Genomic DNA, 17,971 nt, shown 5'->3' with positions numbered 1-17,971 from the left:
GGCATAGCAACTAATATAAGGATTTCAATGTAATTTACTGATATGGCTAGTAACCCATCCACAAAATATGTTTTGAAGTCAGTCATAAAAACATAGTAGACAAATTTTTGTAATTTTACGCCATTCATATCCTTATTTACGTGTGTGTTTTTAAATAAATAATACAGTTCGTTCAGATACTTTTGAGCACAGCCCGGATGGAGCTACATTTTAATTGCCTCTTTCATTTTAGTGGTGACTGAAATGCTACGTGTGATTGGAGCATAAGTGAGGGAGGCGATGCGTTATGTAGTGCTTGTGTGTATGTGTGTGTGTGTGTGTGTGTGTGTGTGTGTGTGTGTGTGTGTGTGTGTATCAGACAGAGAGAGAGGAGGGAGGGAGTGTGGATGTTGAAATTTACCATTCACTGCCATCTTTAATTTTCTTGTTTTCCATTTTTAATTTTCCCACTCGCATAGTTGAATATTTGATTGGTTCTTTCAGTTTAATATTACATTGTGATTTACTGGAGAGAGGGAGATGAGGATGGGGAAGGGACGCGGAAGGGAGGGAAGGCAGCATGGTTCAAATGGTTCAAATGGCTCTGAGCACTATGGGACTTAACTGCTATGGTCATTAGTCCCCTAGAACTACTTAAACCTAAATAACCTAAGGACATCACACACATCCATGCTCGAGGCAGGATTCGAACCTGCGACTGCAGCGGTCACGCGGTTCCAGACTGAAGCGCCTAGAACCGCACGGCCACACCGACCGGCAAGGCAGCATGGTTTGAAGACATTATGGATAAAGTGGCTTTGGTCATGGAGGTCAATGACCTTGGTCACATGATGTAAACAAGTTAAAAAAACCTTATAATTTGCAAAAACAAAGTGGGCTAGAGTCGCCAGCCATACTACTGTCTTGTATCCAATACCACCTTAAATGTTAAACTGGCACACAGAATCTCACCAGAAAACTATTGTAAGATAAATAATCGACTGAACAGTGAACTCTGAACATAAATGACGTACCAGTGATATTGAAGGATTCTTCAAAAACCCACAATATTTTCTAATGACATTAATGTACTACAGAAGAACATCACTGATCAGCCTGAACATTTTGACCACCTGCATAATAGCCAGTACTTCCACCTTTGGCACATATAACAGCGACAACACATCATGGCCTGGAAGCAATGAGGACTTGGTAGGTCATTGGAGGGGGTTGGTACCACACCTACATACACTAGTCACTTAATTCCTGTAAATTCTGGGTAGGGGTGCAATCATGATGAACATGAAATCAGAGTCTTTGATGTCATACTTTTGTTAGAAGAAACTGATGATTAAGAGTATTGGAAGCCACAGAGAGGTCAATGAACACATCGCCTGTGACGAGCCATTCCTCGAATCCATACTTGATGTGCTGTGTGAAGTTTAAGAGCTGTGATGTACACATTTTTCCTTCTCTGAAACCAACCGGCTGTGATATAAAAAGAGCCTCTCCAAGACTTTTTAGAGGTGACAGAACAAGAAAAGGGGCCTGTAATTTTTGGGACCCATGCGATCTTTGCCTGGGTTAGGGACAGCCTTCTGCGAAACTTTGGGGATCTTGCAAACCTGGACCCAGTTGTTCATTAAATCAAGTAGCCAACGCACAAGACCGAAGTTCTTAATCTGCTCTACTCGTATGTTGTCTATTGCAGATATATCACGATTTATAACCTATACACTGTGACAAAAATCATTGGCTAGCGATATGCACATATACAGATGGCGGTAGTATCGTGTACACAATGTATAAAAGGACAGTGCATTGTGCGGAGCATTCATTTGTACTTAGGTTATTCTTGTGAAATGGTTTATGGCGTGATTATGGCCACATGACGAGTATTAACAGACTTTCAACGCATAATGGTATTTGGCGCTAGACGCATGGGACATTCCATTTCCGAAATCGTTAGGGAATTCAATATCGCGAGATCCACAGTATCATGAGTACGCCGAGAATACCAGATTTCAGGTATTACTTCTCACCACGGGAAATACAGTTACTGACGCCCTTCACATAACGACCGAGAGCGGCGGTGTCTGCGTAGAGTTGTCAGTGTTAATGCGCAAGCAGCACTGCGTGAAACAACGGCAGAAATCAACGTGGGGCGTACAAAAAACGTATGCATTAGGATAGTACGACGGAATTTGTCGTTAACGGGCGATGGCAGCAAACGATCGACGCGAGTGCCTTTGGCAACAGCACAACATCGCTTGTAGTGCCTCAACTGGGTTCGTGAGAACATTGTTTCGACTCTAGACGACTACAAAACCTTGGCCTGGTCACACGAGCCTCGATGTCGGCTGGTAAGAGCTGATGGTGGGGTTCACGTTGACATGGACCTCCATAGAGACCAGTTGTCCTTGGTGACATTGAAGCGTTAGGAAATCATTTTTCCTATGCGATACTCCACCTTTGATATGTACTATAACTAAACGAAACTAAACTCCATCCAAGCAGGTCTCAGAAGACCGTAACGGTACTGACCGACCGCCGTGTCATCCTTATCCTACGGGTGTCACTGGACGCAGATATGGAGGAGCGTGTGGTCAGCACACTGCTCTCGCAGTGGTTGTCAGTTTTCGTGACCAGAGATATGTACTATATGAAAGTCTTATCCTGACCTGTTATATTTGTTGTAAATAATCTGAATGAGCTACTGTATGTCAAGGAGTTTGTCCATTATTTAAAAAAAAATCTCTTTTCTCTTGTCTGCAGTTCTAGTCAAATATTTCTGTAAACATCTCGTTTCATCATAGAGTTTTATTAATTTACCATCACTGCGATCAGTACTTCTAACAGGTATTCATTCTTTTTGCCAAAAAAGGAAACATTTCTTACTCATCCCCACTGGTCTTTCTTTCTTTCTTAGTTTTTGTAATTTTAGGTTGTAGAAGAAAGTGTTCAACACTTGTCAATGTTGTTTGGCTCCAATGATTTGGTAACAAATGTAGTCAATGAGAGGTGTTAAACTGTTACACTAATTTGTTTAATCACCTTCCAGAAGAAGATGTTGCTGTTTTCTTAGTTTAAGAATACCACATCACAGCAATCCCTCCACATCAACAGCAGAAGCTACTCGAAACAATAACTGTAAAATGAGCCATGAAATACAAATGCATTTTTCTTTACAAAATAGGAAAACCAAGCATATATCATTTTGAAGATATAGACACATCAAAATAAATTTATCAAATAATAATAATGATAACAATGGTAGAAGTAATTCATATAGACAGCATTTGGTGCTTTTTCATATTGATTTAACAAATGCAAACAAGCTTCTAGGCGAAAACTTCATGATCGTTGGAGGCCGCCAAGTAGTTGTTTGAGTGAGCTAAAATATTACACTATCAGTTAGTTGTCCATTGAAACAGATAAAGGAGTCAGAGCCATACCTTCTGGAAGTTGATAAATATGGACCACTATAATGTGTATGCTAAATTAAATGCTTGAGATATTTTATTCAAAACATCTTTATGCATTTTTTTCCTATGTAACAGTTGTAATTTACCCTTTACCAGTGTCAACAATATTTTTGGATTTGATACATTCCAATTATGAACATGCAGTATACTTTGTATTTTGTTATTAAATATTGAAAATTTCCCAGTGTCAGTCTTAATCCGTAACTTACACAATGCTCCAGCACTGGTAAAACAGTGAAAGAACATCAGTTAGTAAATAACTGTGTTACAGAAGTTACTTTTTTTGCAGGAGACTTTGTGCTAATGATGCTTCAAAAAGGAGGTGGATTGTTTTTGATGGACCAATAGATTCGAGATGGGTAGAAAATTTGAACACTGTACTCGACGATAACAAGAAGCTTTGTTTAACGTCTGGCGAAGCTCTTGAACTGACAGAAAATATGTCAATAATTTTTGAAGTAGTTGACCTGTCTGAGGTGAATATTTCAAATTTTGTTTTATTTATTACTATTAGTATTCCTACTGCTCTTTTTTAAGGTTATTATTTATTTAAATTCTGTGAGTGGAAACTGTAGGAGGAGAAACTTAATATGCATGTATATAACTGCTTCAAATGTAGACCTATAGGTATATCATTAACACAATACGTTTTCGTATTCTGAGAATTTATCAAACAGTTTTATACTTCAACATATGCAGAGCAGAGGCAACCATGGAATATCTATGCTGAGTTGTTATATGCTGTATAACTCTTTATAAAATGCGAACAGCCACATCAAAGAACTTTCCAAATTAATCGGTAGCCATAAATTCTGTAGGAATTTGGTTCACACGGTAGTCGTAATTCTACGTGATCTTATTATTTTCAGTGTACTGGGAATAATAGTTAATCACTTACAAAATACAGGTTTATTAAAACTTGACCATGGTTTCGACAGTTTTAAAACTGTCTTCTTCAGAAGGTATTGAACCTATTAACAAATGTTATGACATTTTATGTAGAACATATAGTATATGGCATCATTAAAATAAACAAAATTATTAGGAAACGATTAAAAATAATTTTAGTGAAGCATAATCATGTATAAATACATTATCTATAACCACTGTGGGTGTCATTGGCTGTTTAGTACATGTGTATGTCATTCACTTAATCACCATTTCAAATACGTAATTTAAAAGTAACAGCTCTCTATTGCAGAGGTTTGTCTAAAAAAATTTTAAAATATCACACATTTGACATTGAATCCCACACTGTGTAGTGTGTCACTTGGAAGATTTATATATATATATATATATATATATATATATATATATATATATATATATATATATATATATATATATATATATAACATTAAATAAAAATAAGAAATGTTGCTTCGCATCCTACAGAGAATAAATGTTTCATGTACAGAACTAGTGACTGGCTGAAGGTGAAGGGTAGAAGCTTTAGTTTTAGGTCGCCTCCGGTAGGTGGCGCTCATACATGCCCTGTATGCATGTAACTGCAGTGAGTAGCGTGTGTGATATCAGAAGAATATATTCATTACTAGAGCTAACATATTAACTAAAAAGTTTAAAAGAGGGAGAGGGGAGCGAGTAAAAAGTGTGCCACTAAAGTCATGTGGCTAATAAAGTGCCTGCAGGCTCATGTAAACATAGCAAACTATTTACAATACCATAAAGAGGCAGAAGAAGCACTTGTGGGTGAATATTTAAATTTAACACACATGAGTGACAAGGCAAGAAAGCTTTAAGGAAATATTATCAATGTAGCACAGGCCCAATACTAACGTATTAAGATAAACCATGAGATGGAGGAATACTGTAAAAGGACACACAGTAATGGCGAAACTGCAAATATTAAAAGACAAAGGCAGATTGGTGAATGAGATGCTAAAGGAGAAATCATACTATGTGAACGAATACACTAGGGTGGTATAAAATACACAGTAAAAGAGTGAATATATGAAGACCGCAAAGCAGCGTACTTATTTCTAGAAATCGCGATGTTATAGGCAGAATAAAACACATTAAAAATTAAGAAAAGTCGAAGATGAAATGAACATTGCAAAATAATGAAATAAAATACATACTATTAGTTATTTTAAGACAAAGCTCTACAGTAGAGAGCTACTACTTTTGAATCATGTATTTTAAATAGTGATTTAGTGGAAGCCACACCGGACAGTCAACGACTCCCTCACTGGATATAGATGATGTAGTTCTATGTACGTATGCTTCACTAGATCGCCTGGCTAGCCGCGTTGTCTAGCACGCTGCTTCCCAAGGGGGAAGGCATGCCGGTCCCCAGCAAGAATCTGCCCGGCGTATTACCGTTGAGTCCAGGTTTGCCAGCCAGCCTTTGGATGGTTTTTAATGTGGTTTTCCATCTGCTGATGCACAGCCACTTTCAAAATCCTACACTCTTAGTATTTATCAATATATAGGATCACAGCCAAATGAAAGTACCACAAATTATAAAAACAAGTCTCACAATTATTGAGTAACTATACATTTATTTGCCAAATTTTAAGGACAAAGAATAATAATAATAATAATAATAATAATAATAATAACAATCCCCATGGAGGCCCGGGAAAAGAATAGGCCTCCGGTATGTTCTGCCAGTCGTAAAAGGCGACGAAAAGAACAAACCACTAATAGGGCTAACCCCCCTTTAGTGTGATTAGTTGGTTCAGGACAGAACTAAAGAAGCCTCGGACAAGCGCCGTCATGGTCGGGGACGACGCTTGAACCCTATGCCCGCCCACAATGGTAACGACACTGCTAGCCAACTGGAAAATGATTTAAATCCAAATAGAGGTGTTTTGCAGGATATGCTTCCTGCAACCACCCTAGAAGGAAAACAAAGACAGAGGATGAGATGGTCAGATGAAGTTAATCGACACCTCATGTTCTGTTATTACCAAGCAACAAACCTAGGAACCAACACAACTGGATACAGATCACAAGTATACACAACATTTATTACCAGATACCCAGAATTAAAATTTTTAACAGAACAACGACTAGCTGATCAGATCCGTGTAATAATCAAACATAACAGGATACCCCAGTCAGAATTAGAAAACATCAAACAAGAAGTACAACAAATACTGGAACAAAATAATGTGCAATCAGAAGAAGAAGAAAATACAGTAATGGACTCAAACATCCTAGAGCAAACAAACAAAGAACAACACGCACCAATTAAACAATCAGAGGAAAACGAAATCTTAAGACAGCCACCAGAACAAGCACAAATAGAACACGAAGTGACACAGATGCTAGATATAGAAGAAAAATTTCAGCTAACATATATAGAATACAAAGACACAAATACAGACATTAGACCATTCTTGCATAGACCACCAAATAACCCACAAGTCGAAACAACAATAAAAACTATCAACACAATCATACACAACAAAATAAATGAAAACACAACTATGGAAGAGTTACAACTACTGGTTTATATAGGAGCACTCACTACACTAAATATACACACTAGACAGAGATCAGAACCAACCAACACACAGAAGAAACCCACAAAACCAGCATGGCAACACAGGCTACAGATCAGAATAGAAAAACTGAGAAAAGACATCGGACAGCTAACACAATTTATAAGAAATGAAATCTCGGAAAAAAACGAAAAAGGTTAGGTAAAATCTCACAACAAGAAGCGACAGAGCAATTAGACGAAAAGAAGCAGAAATTACAAGCATTAGCCAAACGACTCAGAAGATACAAAAAAAGTGAAAATAGAAGGAAACAAAACCAAACATTCAACACAAACCAAAAGAAATTTTACCAGACAATAGATAACACACACATTAAAATAAACAATCCACCAAACATAACAGACATGGAACACTTCTGGAGCAACATATGGTCAAACCCGGTACAACATAACAGGCATGCACGGTGGATACAAACAGAAACAGACACATACAAGATGATACCACAAATGCCTGAAGTGATAATTTTGCAACATGAAGTCACCCAAGCAATTAATTCCACTCACAATTGGAAAGCCCCTGGAAATGATAAAATAGCAAATTTCTGGTTAAAGAAGTTCACCTCAACACATTCACATCTAACTAAATTATTTAACAGTTACATTGCAGACCCATACACATTCCCTGATACACTTACACATGGAATAACTTATCTGAAACCTAAAGATCAAGCAGACACAGCGAACCCAGCTAAATATCGCCCCATAACATGCCTACCAACAATATACAAAATATTAACTTCAATCATTAAACAGAAATTAATGACACATACAACACAGAACAAAATTATAAATGAAGAACAAAAAGGCTGTTGCAAAGGAGCACGAGGATGTAAAGAGCAACTGATAATAGATGCAGAGGTGACATATCAAGCTAAAACTAAACAAAGGTCGCTACACTACGCATACATTGATTACCAAAAAGCTTTTGATAGTGTACCCCACTCATGGTTACTACAAATATTGGAAATATACAAAATAGATCCTAAATTGATACAGTTCCTAAACATAGTAATGAAAAATTGGAAAACCACACTTAATATCCAAACAAATTCAAATAATATCACATCACAGCCAATACAGATTAAGCGTGGAATATACCAAGGAGACTCATTAAGTCCTTTCTGGTTCTGCCTTGCTCTGAACCCACTATCCAACATGCTAAATAATACAAATTATGGATACAATATTACTGGAACATACCCACACAAAATCACACATTTGCTATACATGGATGATCTAAAACTACTGGCAGCAACAAATCAACAACTCAACCAATTACTAAAGATAACAGAAGTATTCAGCAATGATATAAGTATGGCTTTTGGAACAGACAAATGTAAGAAAAATAGCATAGTCAAGGGAAAACACACTAAACAAGAAGATTACATATTGGATAACCACAGCGACTGCATAGAAGCGATGGAAAAAACGGATGCCTATAAATATCTAGGATACAGACAAAAAATAGGAATAGATAATACAAATATTAAAGAAGAACTAAAAGAAAAATATAGACAAAGACTAACAAAAATACTGAAAACAGAATTGACAGCAAGAAACAAGACAAAAGCTATAAATACTTATGCCATACCAATATTGACCTACTCATTTGGAGTAGTGAAATGGAGTAACACAGACCTAGAAGCACTCAATACACTTACACGCTCACAATGCCACAAATATAGAATACATCACATACATTCAGCAACAGAAAGATTCACATTAAGCAGAAAGGAAGGAGGAAGGGGATTTATCGATATAAAAAACCTACATTATGGACAGGTAGACAATTTAAGAAAATTCTTTATAGAACGAGCAGAAACTAGCAAAATACACAAAGCAATCACTCATATAAATACATCGGCTACACCACTACAATTTCATAACCACCTCTACAACCCTTTAGACCACATAACATCAATAGATACGAAGAAAGTAAATTGGGAAAAGAAAACACTTCATGGCAAGCACCCGTATCATCTAACACAGCCACACATCGATCAAGACGCATCCAACACATGGCTAAGAAAAGGCAATATATACAGTGAGACAGAAGGATTCATGATTGCAATACAGGATCAAACAATAAACACCAGGTATTACAGCAAGCATATTATTAAAGATCCCAATACCACAACAGATAAATGCAGACTTTGTAAACAACAAATAGAAACAGTAGATCACATCACAAGCGGATGTACAATACTAGCAAATACAGAATACCCCAGAAGACATGACAATGTCGCAAAAATAATACATCAACAGCTTGCCTTACAACATAAACTTTTAAAACAACAACTTCCTACATACAAGTATGCACCACAAAATGTACTGGAGAATGATGAATACAAATTATACTGGAACAGAACCATTATAACAGATAAAACAACGCCACATAACAAACCTGACATCATACTCACCAATAAAAAGAAGAAATTAACACAACTAATCGAAATATCCATACCCAATACAACAAATATACAAAAGAAAACAGGAGAAAAAATTGAAAAATACATCCAACTGGCTGAGGAAGTCAAGGACATGTGGCATCAGGATAAAGTTGACATTATACCAATTATACTATCAACTACAGGAGTCATACCACACAATATCCACCAGTACATCAATGCAATACAGCTACATCCAAACATATATATACAACTACAGAAATCCGTAATTATTGATACATGTTCAATTACCCGAAAGTTCCTAAATGCAATATAACACATATCGTACAGTTAATAGGAAGTGACGCTTGATCAAGGTCCGCGTCACTTTCCATTCTCAACCAGACTTAACGTCTGAGAAAGTAAAGAAATAATAACAATAATTTCATTATGCCATTACAGCAATAGACAACATCAAAAACAGAGCAGTAACTACATTAATATACACTAAAATACAATGGTTTTTTTTACTGAAATTACGATCTTGTAATAGAGTTAATGAATATTCGTCCATGATGGGCAAAGCCTTATATTGCTTATTTAAATACATCAGCTGGAAGATCTTGTATACCTAGTGGAATTTTACTAAATAATATATGCTTTATAAGATCATACCTGATAATTAATAATGACATTCAATAATATGGTACTTAGTTTTATCTATTGTTTATTGTCCTATGATAATAGAGGTTTTCTCTGTATTTTAATTCACGCAATTTTTACTTGTTTATATTAAGGTAATAACATCACACTAATTTACATTCAAGGAATTGACAGATCTTGCGTCTTCAGAAAGAAGTTCTATTTTAAATTAAAAATCTTGCACTCTGACATTTTGCAGTTAACAGAACTAAGCACTACTTACCGTTAGAACAGTGCGTGAAATGTGTGATAGTTCAACATGAAAAGCAGTTTACTTGTTTTCATTCCCTTACGACACATGACCAGAAACGGGCCATTCGAGGAATATGTGGTGTAAGCTCGGGAACCTCTTCTCACCTCTGTGGAGTAGTCAGGAAATTCTGACACTGTTGTTAACAACATGAGCTTATTTACTAGAGTTAGCAGCTTTCACTCAGTTAATACTAGGCGGACATCCAATCTCTATTTGGAATGTACCTCCTTGACTCTTGTGCAGAAAGGCGTGCAGTACAGAAAGGCGTGCAGTATTCTTCTGCATCAATTTTTAATAAGTTTCCTCAAGAATTCAAAACTCTTAGCAGCATACTACGCCCTTACATGTCTAAACTGAAGAGTTTCCTCATCGCTGACTCCTGCAAAAACTGAAAAATTAAGCTAATTCCTGTCTTATGTTGTTGATTACGTTTATTTAAACTTATGGCCCGTCGTTTGCATAGGAGTCGTATATGTCTCATTATATGTGTTACTACTCTTCTATTATAATTTCGTGTACTGTCTTGTACTGTGAACATGGAGACTTGCTCCTCAGTATGACACTATGGAAAATGACATAAACAAGAAAAGGGCTAAGAAATCTATAAGCATGTCTCACTTGAGGTTGTCCTTGATTATTATTCCAAAGAATTTGATCCATTTTTCCTGTTTCACAACGTCGTTCCCTTTGAATAATTTCTTACTAAATTGTGTCTGTTTCCTGGCGTTACATGCAATTACTGCTGTCTGTTAAGCACTAACGTTTCGATTGCTTTCATTGAAATACTTGACTATTTCATGTGTAAAACTGTTCCACAGCACCTCCAGACTGTCATAAACTTCATGCTGCTCAGAATGTCATATAATCTTTTTTTAGAGTTAGGAAAACAATATTTTACCTAAATATAAATTAAGAGAAGAAGGGGTTCCGACATTGAACTCTCCGTATCTTCATATTTCATATTAGTAATTTTGGATTTGAATGACCTACTGTTTGTTTTGAGCAACATAAATTGCATCCTATCACTCATATACGATTTCATAAATTCATAAAAGAAGGTTGTATACCTGGAAGAATCCTGGAGATACTAAAAGGTATCAGATAGATTATATAATGGTAAGACAGAGATTTATGAACCAGGTTTTAAATTGTAAGACATTTCCAGGGGCAGATGTGGATTGAAACCATAATCTATTGGTTATGAACTGCAGATTGAAACTGAAGAAACTGCAAAAAGGTGGGAAGTTAAGGAGATGGGAACTGGATAAACTGAAAGAACCAGAGGTTGTACAGAGTTTCAGGGAGAGCATAAGGGAACAATTGACAGGAATGGGGGAAAGAAATACAGTAGAAGAAGAATGGGTAGCTCTGAGGGATGAAGTAGTGAAGGCAGCAGACGATCAAGTAGGTAAAAGACGAGGGCTAATAGAAATCCTTGGGTAACAAAAGAAATATTGAATTTAATTGATGAAAGGAGAAAATATAAGAATGCAGTGAATGAAGCAGGCAAAAAGGAATACAAACGTCTCAAAAATGAGATCGACAGGAAGTGCAAAATGGCTAAGCAGGGATGGCTAGAGGACAAATGTAAGGATGTAGAGGCTTGTCTCACTAGGGGTAAGATAGTTACTGCCTACAGGAAAATTAAAGACACCTATGGAGAGAAGAGAACCACTTGTATGAATGTCAAGAGCTCAGATGGCAACCCAGTTCTAAGCAAAGAAGGGAAAGCAGAAAGGTGGAAGGAGTATATAGAGGGTTTATACAAGGGCGATGTACTTGAGGACAAGATTATGCAAATGGAAGAGGATGTAGATGAAGACGAAATGGAAGATAAGATACTGCGTGAAGAGTTTGAGAGAGCACTGAAAGACCTGAGTCGAAACAAGGCCCCGGGAGGAGACAACATTCCATTAGAACTACTGATGGCCTTGGGAGAGCCAGTCATGACAAAACTCTACCATCTGGTGAGCAAGATGTATGAGACAGGCGAAATACCCTCAGACTTCAAGAAGAATATAATAATTCCAATCCCAAAGAAAGCAGGTGTTGACAGATGTGAAAATTACCGAACTATCAGTTTAATAAGTCATAGCTGCAAAATACTAACGCGAATTCTTTACAGACGAGTGGAAAAACTGGTAGAAGCGGACCTCGGGGAAGATCAGTTTGGATTCCGTAGAAATGTTGGAACACGTGAGGCAATACTAACCTTACGACTTATCTTAGAAGAAAGATTAAGAAAAGGCAAACCTACGTTTCTAGCATCTGTAGACTTAGAGAAAGCTTTTGACAACGTTAACTGGAATACTCTCTTTCAAATTCTGAAGGTGACAGGGGTAAAATACAGGGAGCGAAAGGCTATTTACAATTTGTACAGGAACCAGATGGCAGTTATAAGAGTCGAGGGGTATGAAAGGGAAGCAGTGGTTGGGAAGGGAGTGAGACAGGGTTGTAGCCTATCCCCGATGTTATTCAATCTGTATATTTAGCAAGCAGTAAAGGAAACAAAAGAAAAATTCGGAGTAGGTATTAAAATTCATGGAGAAGAAGTAAAAACTTTGAGGTTCGCCGATGACATTGTAATTCTGTCAGAGACAGCAAAGGCCTTGGAAGAGCAGTTGAACGGAATGGACAGTGTCTTGAAAGGAGGATATAAGATGAACATCAACAAAAGCAAAACGAGGATAATGGAATGTAGTCAAATTAAATCGGGTGATGCTGAGGGAATTAGATTAGGAAATGAGACACTAAAAGTAGTAAAGGAGTTTTGCTGTTTAGGGAGTAAAATAGCTGATGATGGTCGAAGTAGAGAGGATATAAAATGTAGACTGGCAATGGCAAGGAAATCGTTTCTGAAGAAGAGAAATTTGTTAACATCGAGTATAGATTTAAGTGTCAGGAAGTCGTTTCTGAAAGTATTTGTATAGAGTGTAGCCATGTATGGAAGTGAAACATGGACGATAACTAGTTTGGACAAGAAGAGAATAGAAGCTTTCGAAACGTGGTGCTACAGAAGAATGCTGAAGATAAGGTGGGTAGATCACGTAACTAATGAGGAGGTATTGAATAGGATTGGGGAGAAGAGAAGTTTGTGGCACAACTTGACAAGAAGAAGGGATCGGTTGGTAGGACATGTTTTGAGGCATCAAGGAATCACAAATTTAGCATTGGAGGGCAGCGTGGGGGGTAAAAATCGTAGAGGGAGACCAAGAGATGAATACACTAAGCAGATTCAGAAGGATGTAGGTTGCAGTAGGTACTGAGAGATGAAGAAGCTTGCGCAGGATAGAGTAGCATGGAGAGCTGCATCAAACCAGTCTAAGGACTGAAGACCACAACAACAATAACAACAACAAATTCATAGGAAATTCTTTAATACCCAGGTTCCATAGCTTGTCCAGAAACATGGTGCTGTTGACATGATCTAAGGATTTTTCGATATTGGGAAACACTGCAGTGTACCAGGTTGAGATTCATTGGGAGAGTGCTTAGAAAATGTAGTCCATCAACAAAGGAGGTGGCTTACAAAACACTCGTTCGACCTATACTTGAGTATTGCTCATCAGTGTGGGATCCGTACCAGATTGGGTTGACGGAGGAGATAGAGAAGATCCAAAGAAGAGCGGCGTGTTTCGTCACAGGGTTATTTGGTAACCGTGATAGCGTTACGGAGATGTTTAATAAACTCAAGTGGCAGACTCTGCAAAAGAGGCGCTCTGCATCGCGGTGTAGCTTGCTCGCCAGGTTTCGAGAGGGTGCGTTTCTGGATGAGGTATCGAATATATTGCTTCCCCCTACTTATACCTCCCGAGGAGATCACGAATGTAAAATTAGAGAGATTAGAGCGCGCACGGAGGCTTTCAGACAGTCGTTCTTCCCGCGAACCATACGCGACTGGAACAGGAAAGGGAGGTAATGACAGTGGCACGTAAAGTGCCCTCCGCCACACACCGTTGGGTGGCTTGCGGAGTATAAATGTAGATGTAGATGTAGACATATTCATTGTTCTCTTTGACAGTTTTATTTCGTCTGTTAACTTTACTGTGGCTACTGATGTTGACATGTTTCCATAAAGCCATTCTGATTTTCAGATGGTAGATTATGTTGATTCGGGAATGTCATTAGTTGTGTGTAAATTTTTCAATTACCATGTAAAATGTTGGTAAGATTGACGTGGGTCAATAGTTTCAAATTTTGTGTTATCACCTTTCAGGTAAATCAGTGTTACTTGTGGTATTTTTAGATTGGTTAGAAAACTAATTGACATAGTTACATCATCTACTACTGTGGGCATGACATCAGATATGTTGTCTATATACCCTTTTAATGTGCTGATAGCCAACTCAACATGGCCTGTCGATATTGAGTTTTTTAGCGACCTTACTACGTATTTCCTCACCTTGTTGTTGTCTGGGACCAAATACAAACTCTGTTTAATTGGACTGGCTTTATATCTATACTGGAGAGTTTTGAAATTATCTTTGATGAATTTTCAACAAAAGAAAATTACTCATTAAAATACCTGGCACCTGATGATAGTTTATAGTTACTGATAAGGTCCATGGCTGATTTGTCATTGCAATTCATGATGCTATTTATAGCTTTCCAAGCAGCTATCTATTGTTACTCACCGAGCGAGGGGACGCAGTGGTTACCATACTGGACTCACATTCGGGAGGAATCCGATCATCCTGATTTAGGTTTTCCGTGGTTTTCCTAAATCGCTCCTGGCAAATGCCGGGATGATTCCTTTGAAAGGGCATGGACGACTTCCTTCCCCGTCCTTCCCTAATCCGACGAGACCGATGACCACGATATCTGGTCTCCTCCATCAAAACAACCCATCCCCCTCCAGTGTTACTCAAGTTTCTTAACGCCATGGCTACGTATTTACTTCTAGTTTCTAATAGTAGGTCATTGTAACAATCACCAGTAGTTCTTAAATTCCATCTTCAGTCAACGATTATTGCCAGCCTTTGGCGTTGCACATTGGAAATATCAATGTTTCTCTCTTGTTGTTTTCACTTAACGATTTCTCCAATTTCTTGGAAAGGTAATTTCTTGGTATGAGGCGCTGAAGCAATAATAAAATATTGACACCAGTCTAGTGAAAGTAATGCAGTTTCTTGCATAATGCTGTAAAGGTTTTAGCTATGTTAAAATTTCCAACATTGCCATGATGGGTGGTTCTTTTTGTGACATATTTTATCTTTTTGCAATGTCAATAGTTTTCAGCTTCTATCAGCATATGAACAGCAAATGGGAAGCTTCAGAACTGAGGTATTACATGTAAAGGGAAACATGTTAGTTATAATGTTGACAATGCAAAGATTTGCTGCTATTGACCAGTCTAGAGGGCTCATTTGTCAGGAAAGTTAAATTAAAGTGATCTGCGATTACCACAATTTTTTTCATGCTGGAGTTAGTAGGTAGCAATTCAATTTCTTATACCTCCAGTTAGAGTGATGTTAACCCAGTAATCTTTAGTGCAGTCTATGTCAAGAAGCAGTGCATTAATAACTTACAAGAAAATATCGGAGTTACCACAGGGAGGTCTGCATATACCTATAATATTTGACTTGTCTTTCCTCCACTTGCAGTTAACTGCTGCTAGTTCTATTTACTTGCATCTGTTACATTGTACAGTGCGCATCAGAAAGTGTCACTATTCTCGAAACCGCGTCATTGAAGTTTGAAATTTGGCTCAATGGTGCCTACAACCTACCTTTGTAACAGTGCGAAAGCGTGGCGCCCTGGGACGTCACCATTGGACTCGACAACGCTTCAGAGTGGTGCCGACACGTGCGAAAAGAAGGCCACATCTTGGAAGTTCATCTGACGTGTAAGGTCGGTTACTTTTATACCATTGGCACGAAATTTCACCAGAATTCTGTCCAATGCCACCGTGGACACGTCACACGATCAGAAGGTCGTCACATCCCCTCTTACACATATTTCAACGGTTCTTTTGACGCCTCCGGGTTGGAGGTCAAACTGTTACGCGCAGCATTGAAAACACCCGGTTTCCTTATTGGTGGCCGAGGTAAACATTTCAGATACACGACCCATCCCTTTGCAGTGCAGTGCGAGGGCAATTTCTGCTCTGGTCTACAGGGTGTATCCACTAGGGACCTTTGAAAACCATCTGAAAAAAATTTAAAAATAATCAGAAGCATCAACGGATGTTTAAGCTTTTTCAGCCCGCCTTTATCGTGCCCTTCTGAGGCGTGGTAATAGGGGGGTAAGACATCGACACATGAGTGAGTAAAATGGCAAGGGTTCCTCTAAGACCACCCAGTTTCGCAACACGTCGGTGCCACCTGCGCACCTTTGTTGAGAATTGAAAAAATGTACATGTACAGAGACAGCAAGTCACTAATCTCTAGACACTGCTGTGTCAGGCAACCATTTCGACAACCCTGAGTTGCGCATCACTGTATCGCTGAAATAGCACCTTCTGTCTCCATGCGAGTTCTAAGGGGTGACGAAAAGGATTCCTGTCTCACAAGCGCCTAGTAATCAATTACTGGCAGTCTCTATACAGGTACATTTTTAAAATGCTCAACAACAGTGTCCTGGTGGCAGTGAGGATGTTGCCAAACCGGGTGTCTTCGCCATAGATGTGTAAGTGTTGCTCCTCCCTGTGATCACGCCATTGGAGGGTGTGGATCAGGTGGTCTGAAAAAGCATAAATACCCTTTGATGCTTCAGATCACTTTCTAATTTCGGCGAATGGTTTGAACGGTCTCTGGTGGTTCCGCCTACATACCACAGCAAAAATAGCTACTACGCAACACTCAAAAGGGGTGCGATATCACGTTCAGTGTGGTTGCAGGGCCACTATGTCCTTAGAGAAGGGTTGAATTGTCTGGGAGTGACAGCAGTGACAAAAGTTGTCAAAAACCTCGTTCTCTTACTCATCGCACAGCGAAGTGCCGTTTTCGACCGTGAGATGTGTGGAAATCAACGACCTAAGGGAACGAGTCGATTAACTGACGCCATTTATGCAACGCTTTGAGACCTTTTCGTATCAGTAACGAGCGCCGGTGTGTCTGAAATGTCTTCCTCAGCCACCCATAAAATAAAATAACCAGGTGATTTAAACGCTGGGCATCGCAGTTCTGACATCCATTGCACAGGCGTCATATGAAGGGGGCTCGGCGACTTTCCCACCATGTGTCACGATCAGGGAGACGTTTGGCAGAATTATGGTGAATTTTGGTGCCAATGTGACATCATTAACCCACCTTAGGTCACACATGAACTTCTGAGCCCTGGCCTGTTTTTCACAGGTGTCTGCACCTTGCTATTTGAAGCTATTGCTATTTGAAAAAATGGTTCAAATGGCTCTGAGCACTATGGGACTTAACTGCTGTGGTCATGAGTCCCCTAGAGCTTAGAACTACTTAAACCTAACTAACCTAAGGACATCACACACATTCATGCCCGAGGCAGGATTCGAACCTGCGACCGTAGCGGTCACGCGGTTCCAGACTGTAGCGCCTATAACCGCACGGCCACTTCGGCCGGCTATTGCTATTTGAGCCCGAGGAATTTTGAACTAGTCGTGACGTTGACGTTTTTGTCTGCTGTAGAATGGTCTGCCTTGTCTTTCCTACTATTGTTATGAGTG

The 17,971-nt window shown here is 38.6% G+C and overlaps 1 protein-coding gene across 1 annotated transcript in view; it reads left to right on the top strand.

Moving 5' to 3' along the window:
• LOC126249484 (dynein axonemal heavy chain 7-like) overlaps positions 1 to 17,971 on the top strand; it is a 1,193,512-nt gene that overhangs the window by 312,370 nt on the left and 863,171 nt on the right. Inside the window, exon 21 of the mRNA XM_049951137.1 lies at positions 3,754 to 3,940. Within this exon, the coding sequence (XP_049807094.1) occupies positions 3,754 to 3,940 (187 nt within the window). The remainder of the gene's footprint in view (positions 1 to 3,753; positions 3,941 to 17,971) is intronic.

This window comes from Schistocerca nitens, chromosome 3 (genome assembly GCF_023898315.1).
Source record: "Schistocerca nitens isolate TAMUIC-IGC-003100 chromosome 3, iqSchNite1.1, whole genome shotgun sequence".
Taxonomy (NCBI): Eukaryota; Metazoa; Arthropoda; class Insecta; order Orthoptera; family Acrididae; genus Schistocerca; species Schistocerca nitens.
The sequence above is the reverse complement of the archived record's forward strand: the minus strand, read 5'-3'. Positions and strand labels throughout refer to the sequence as shown.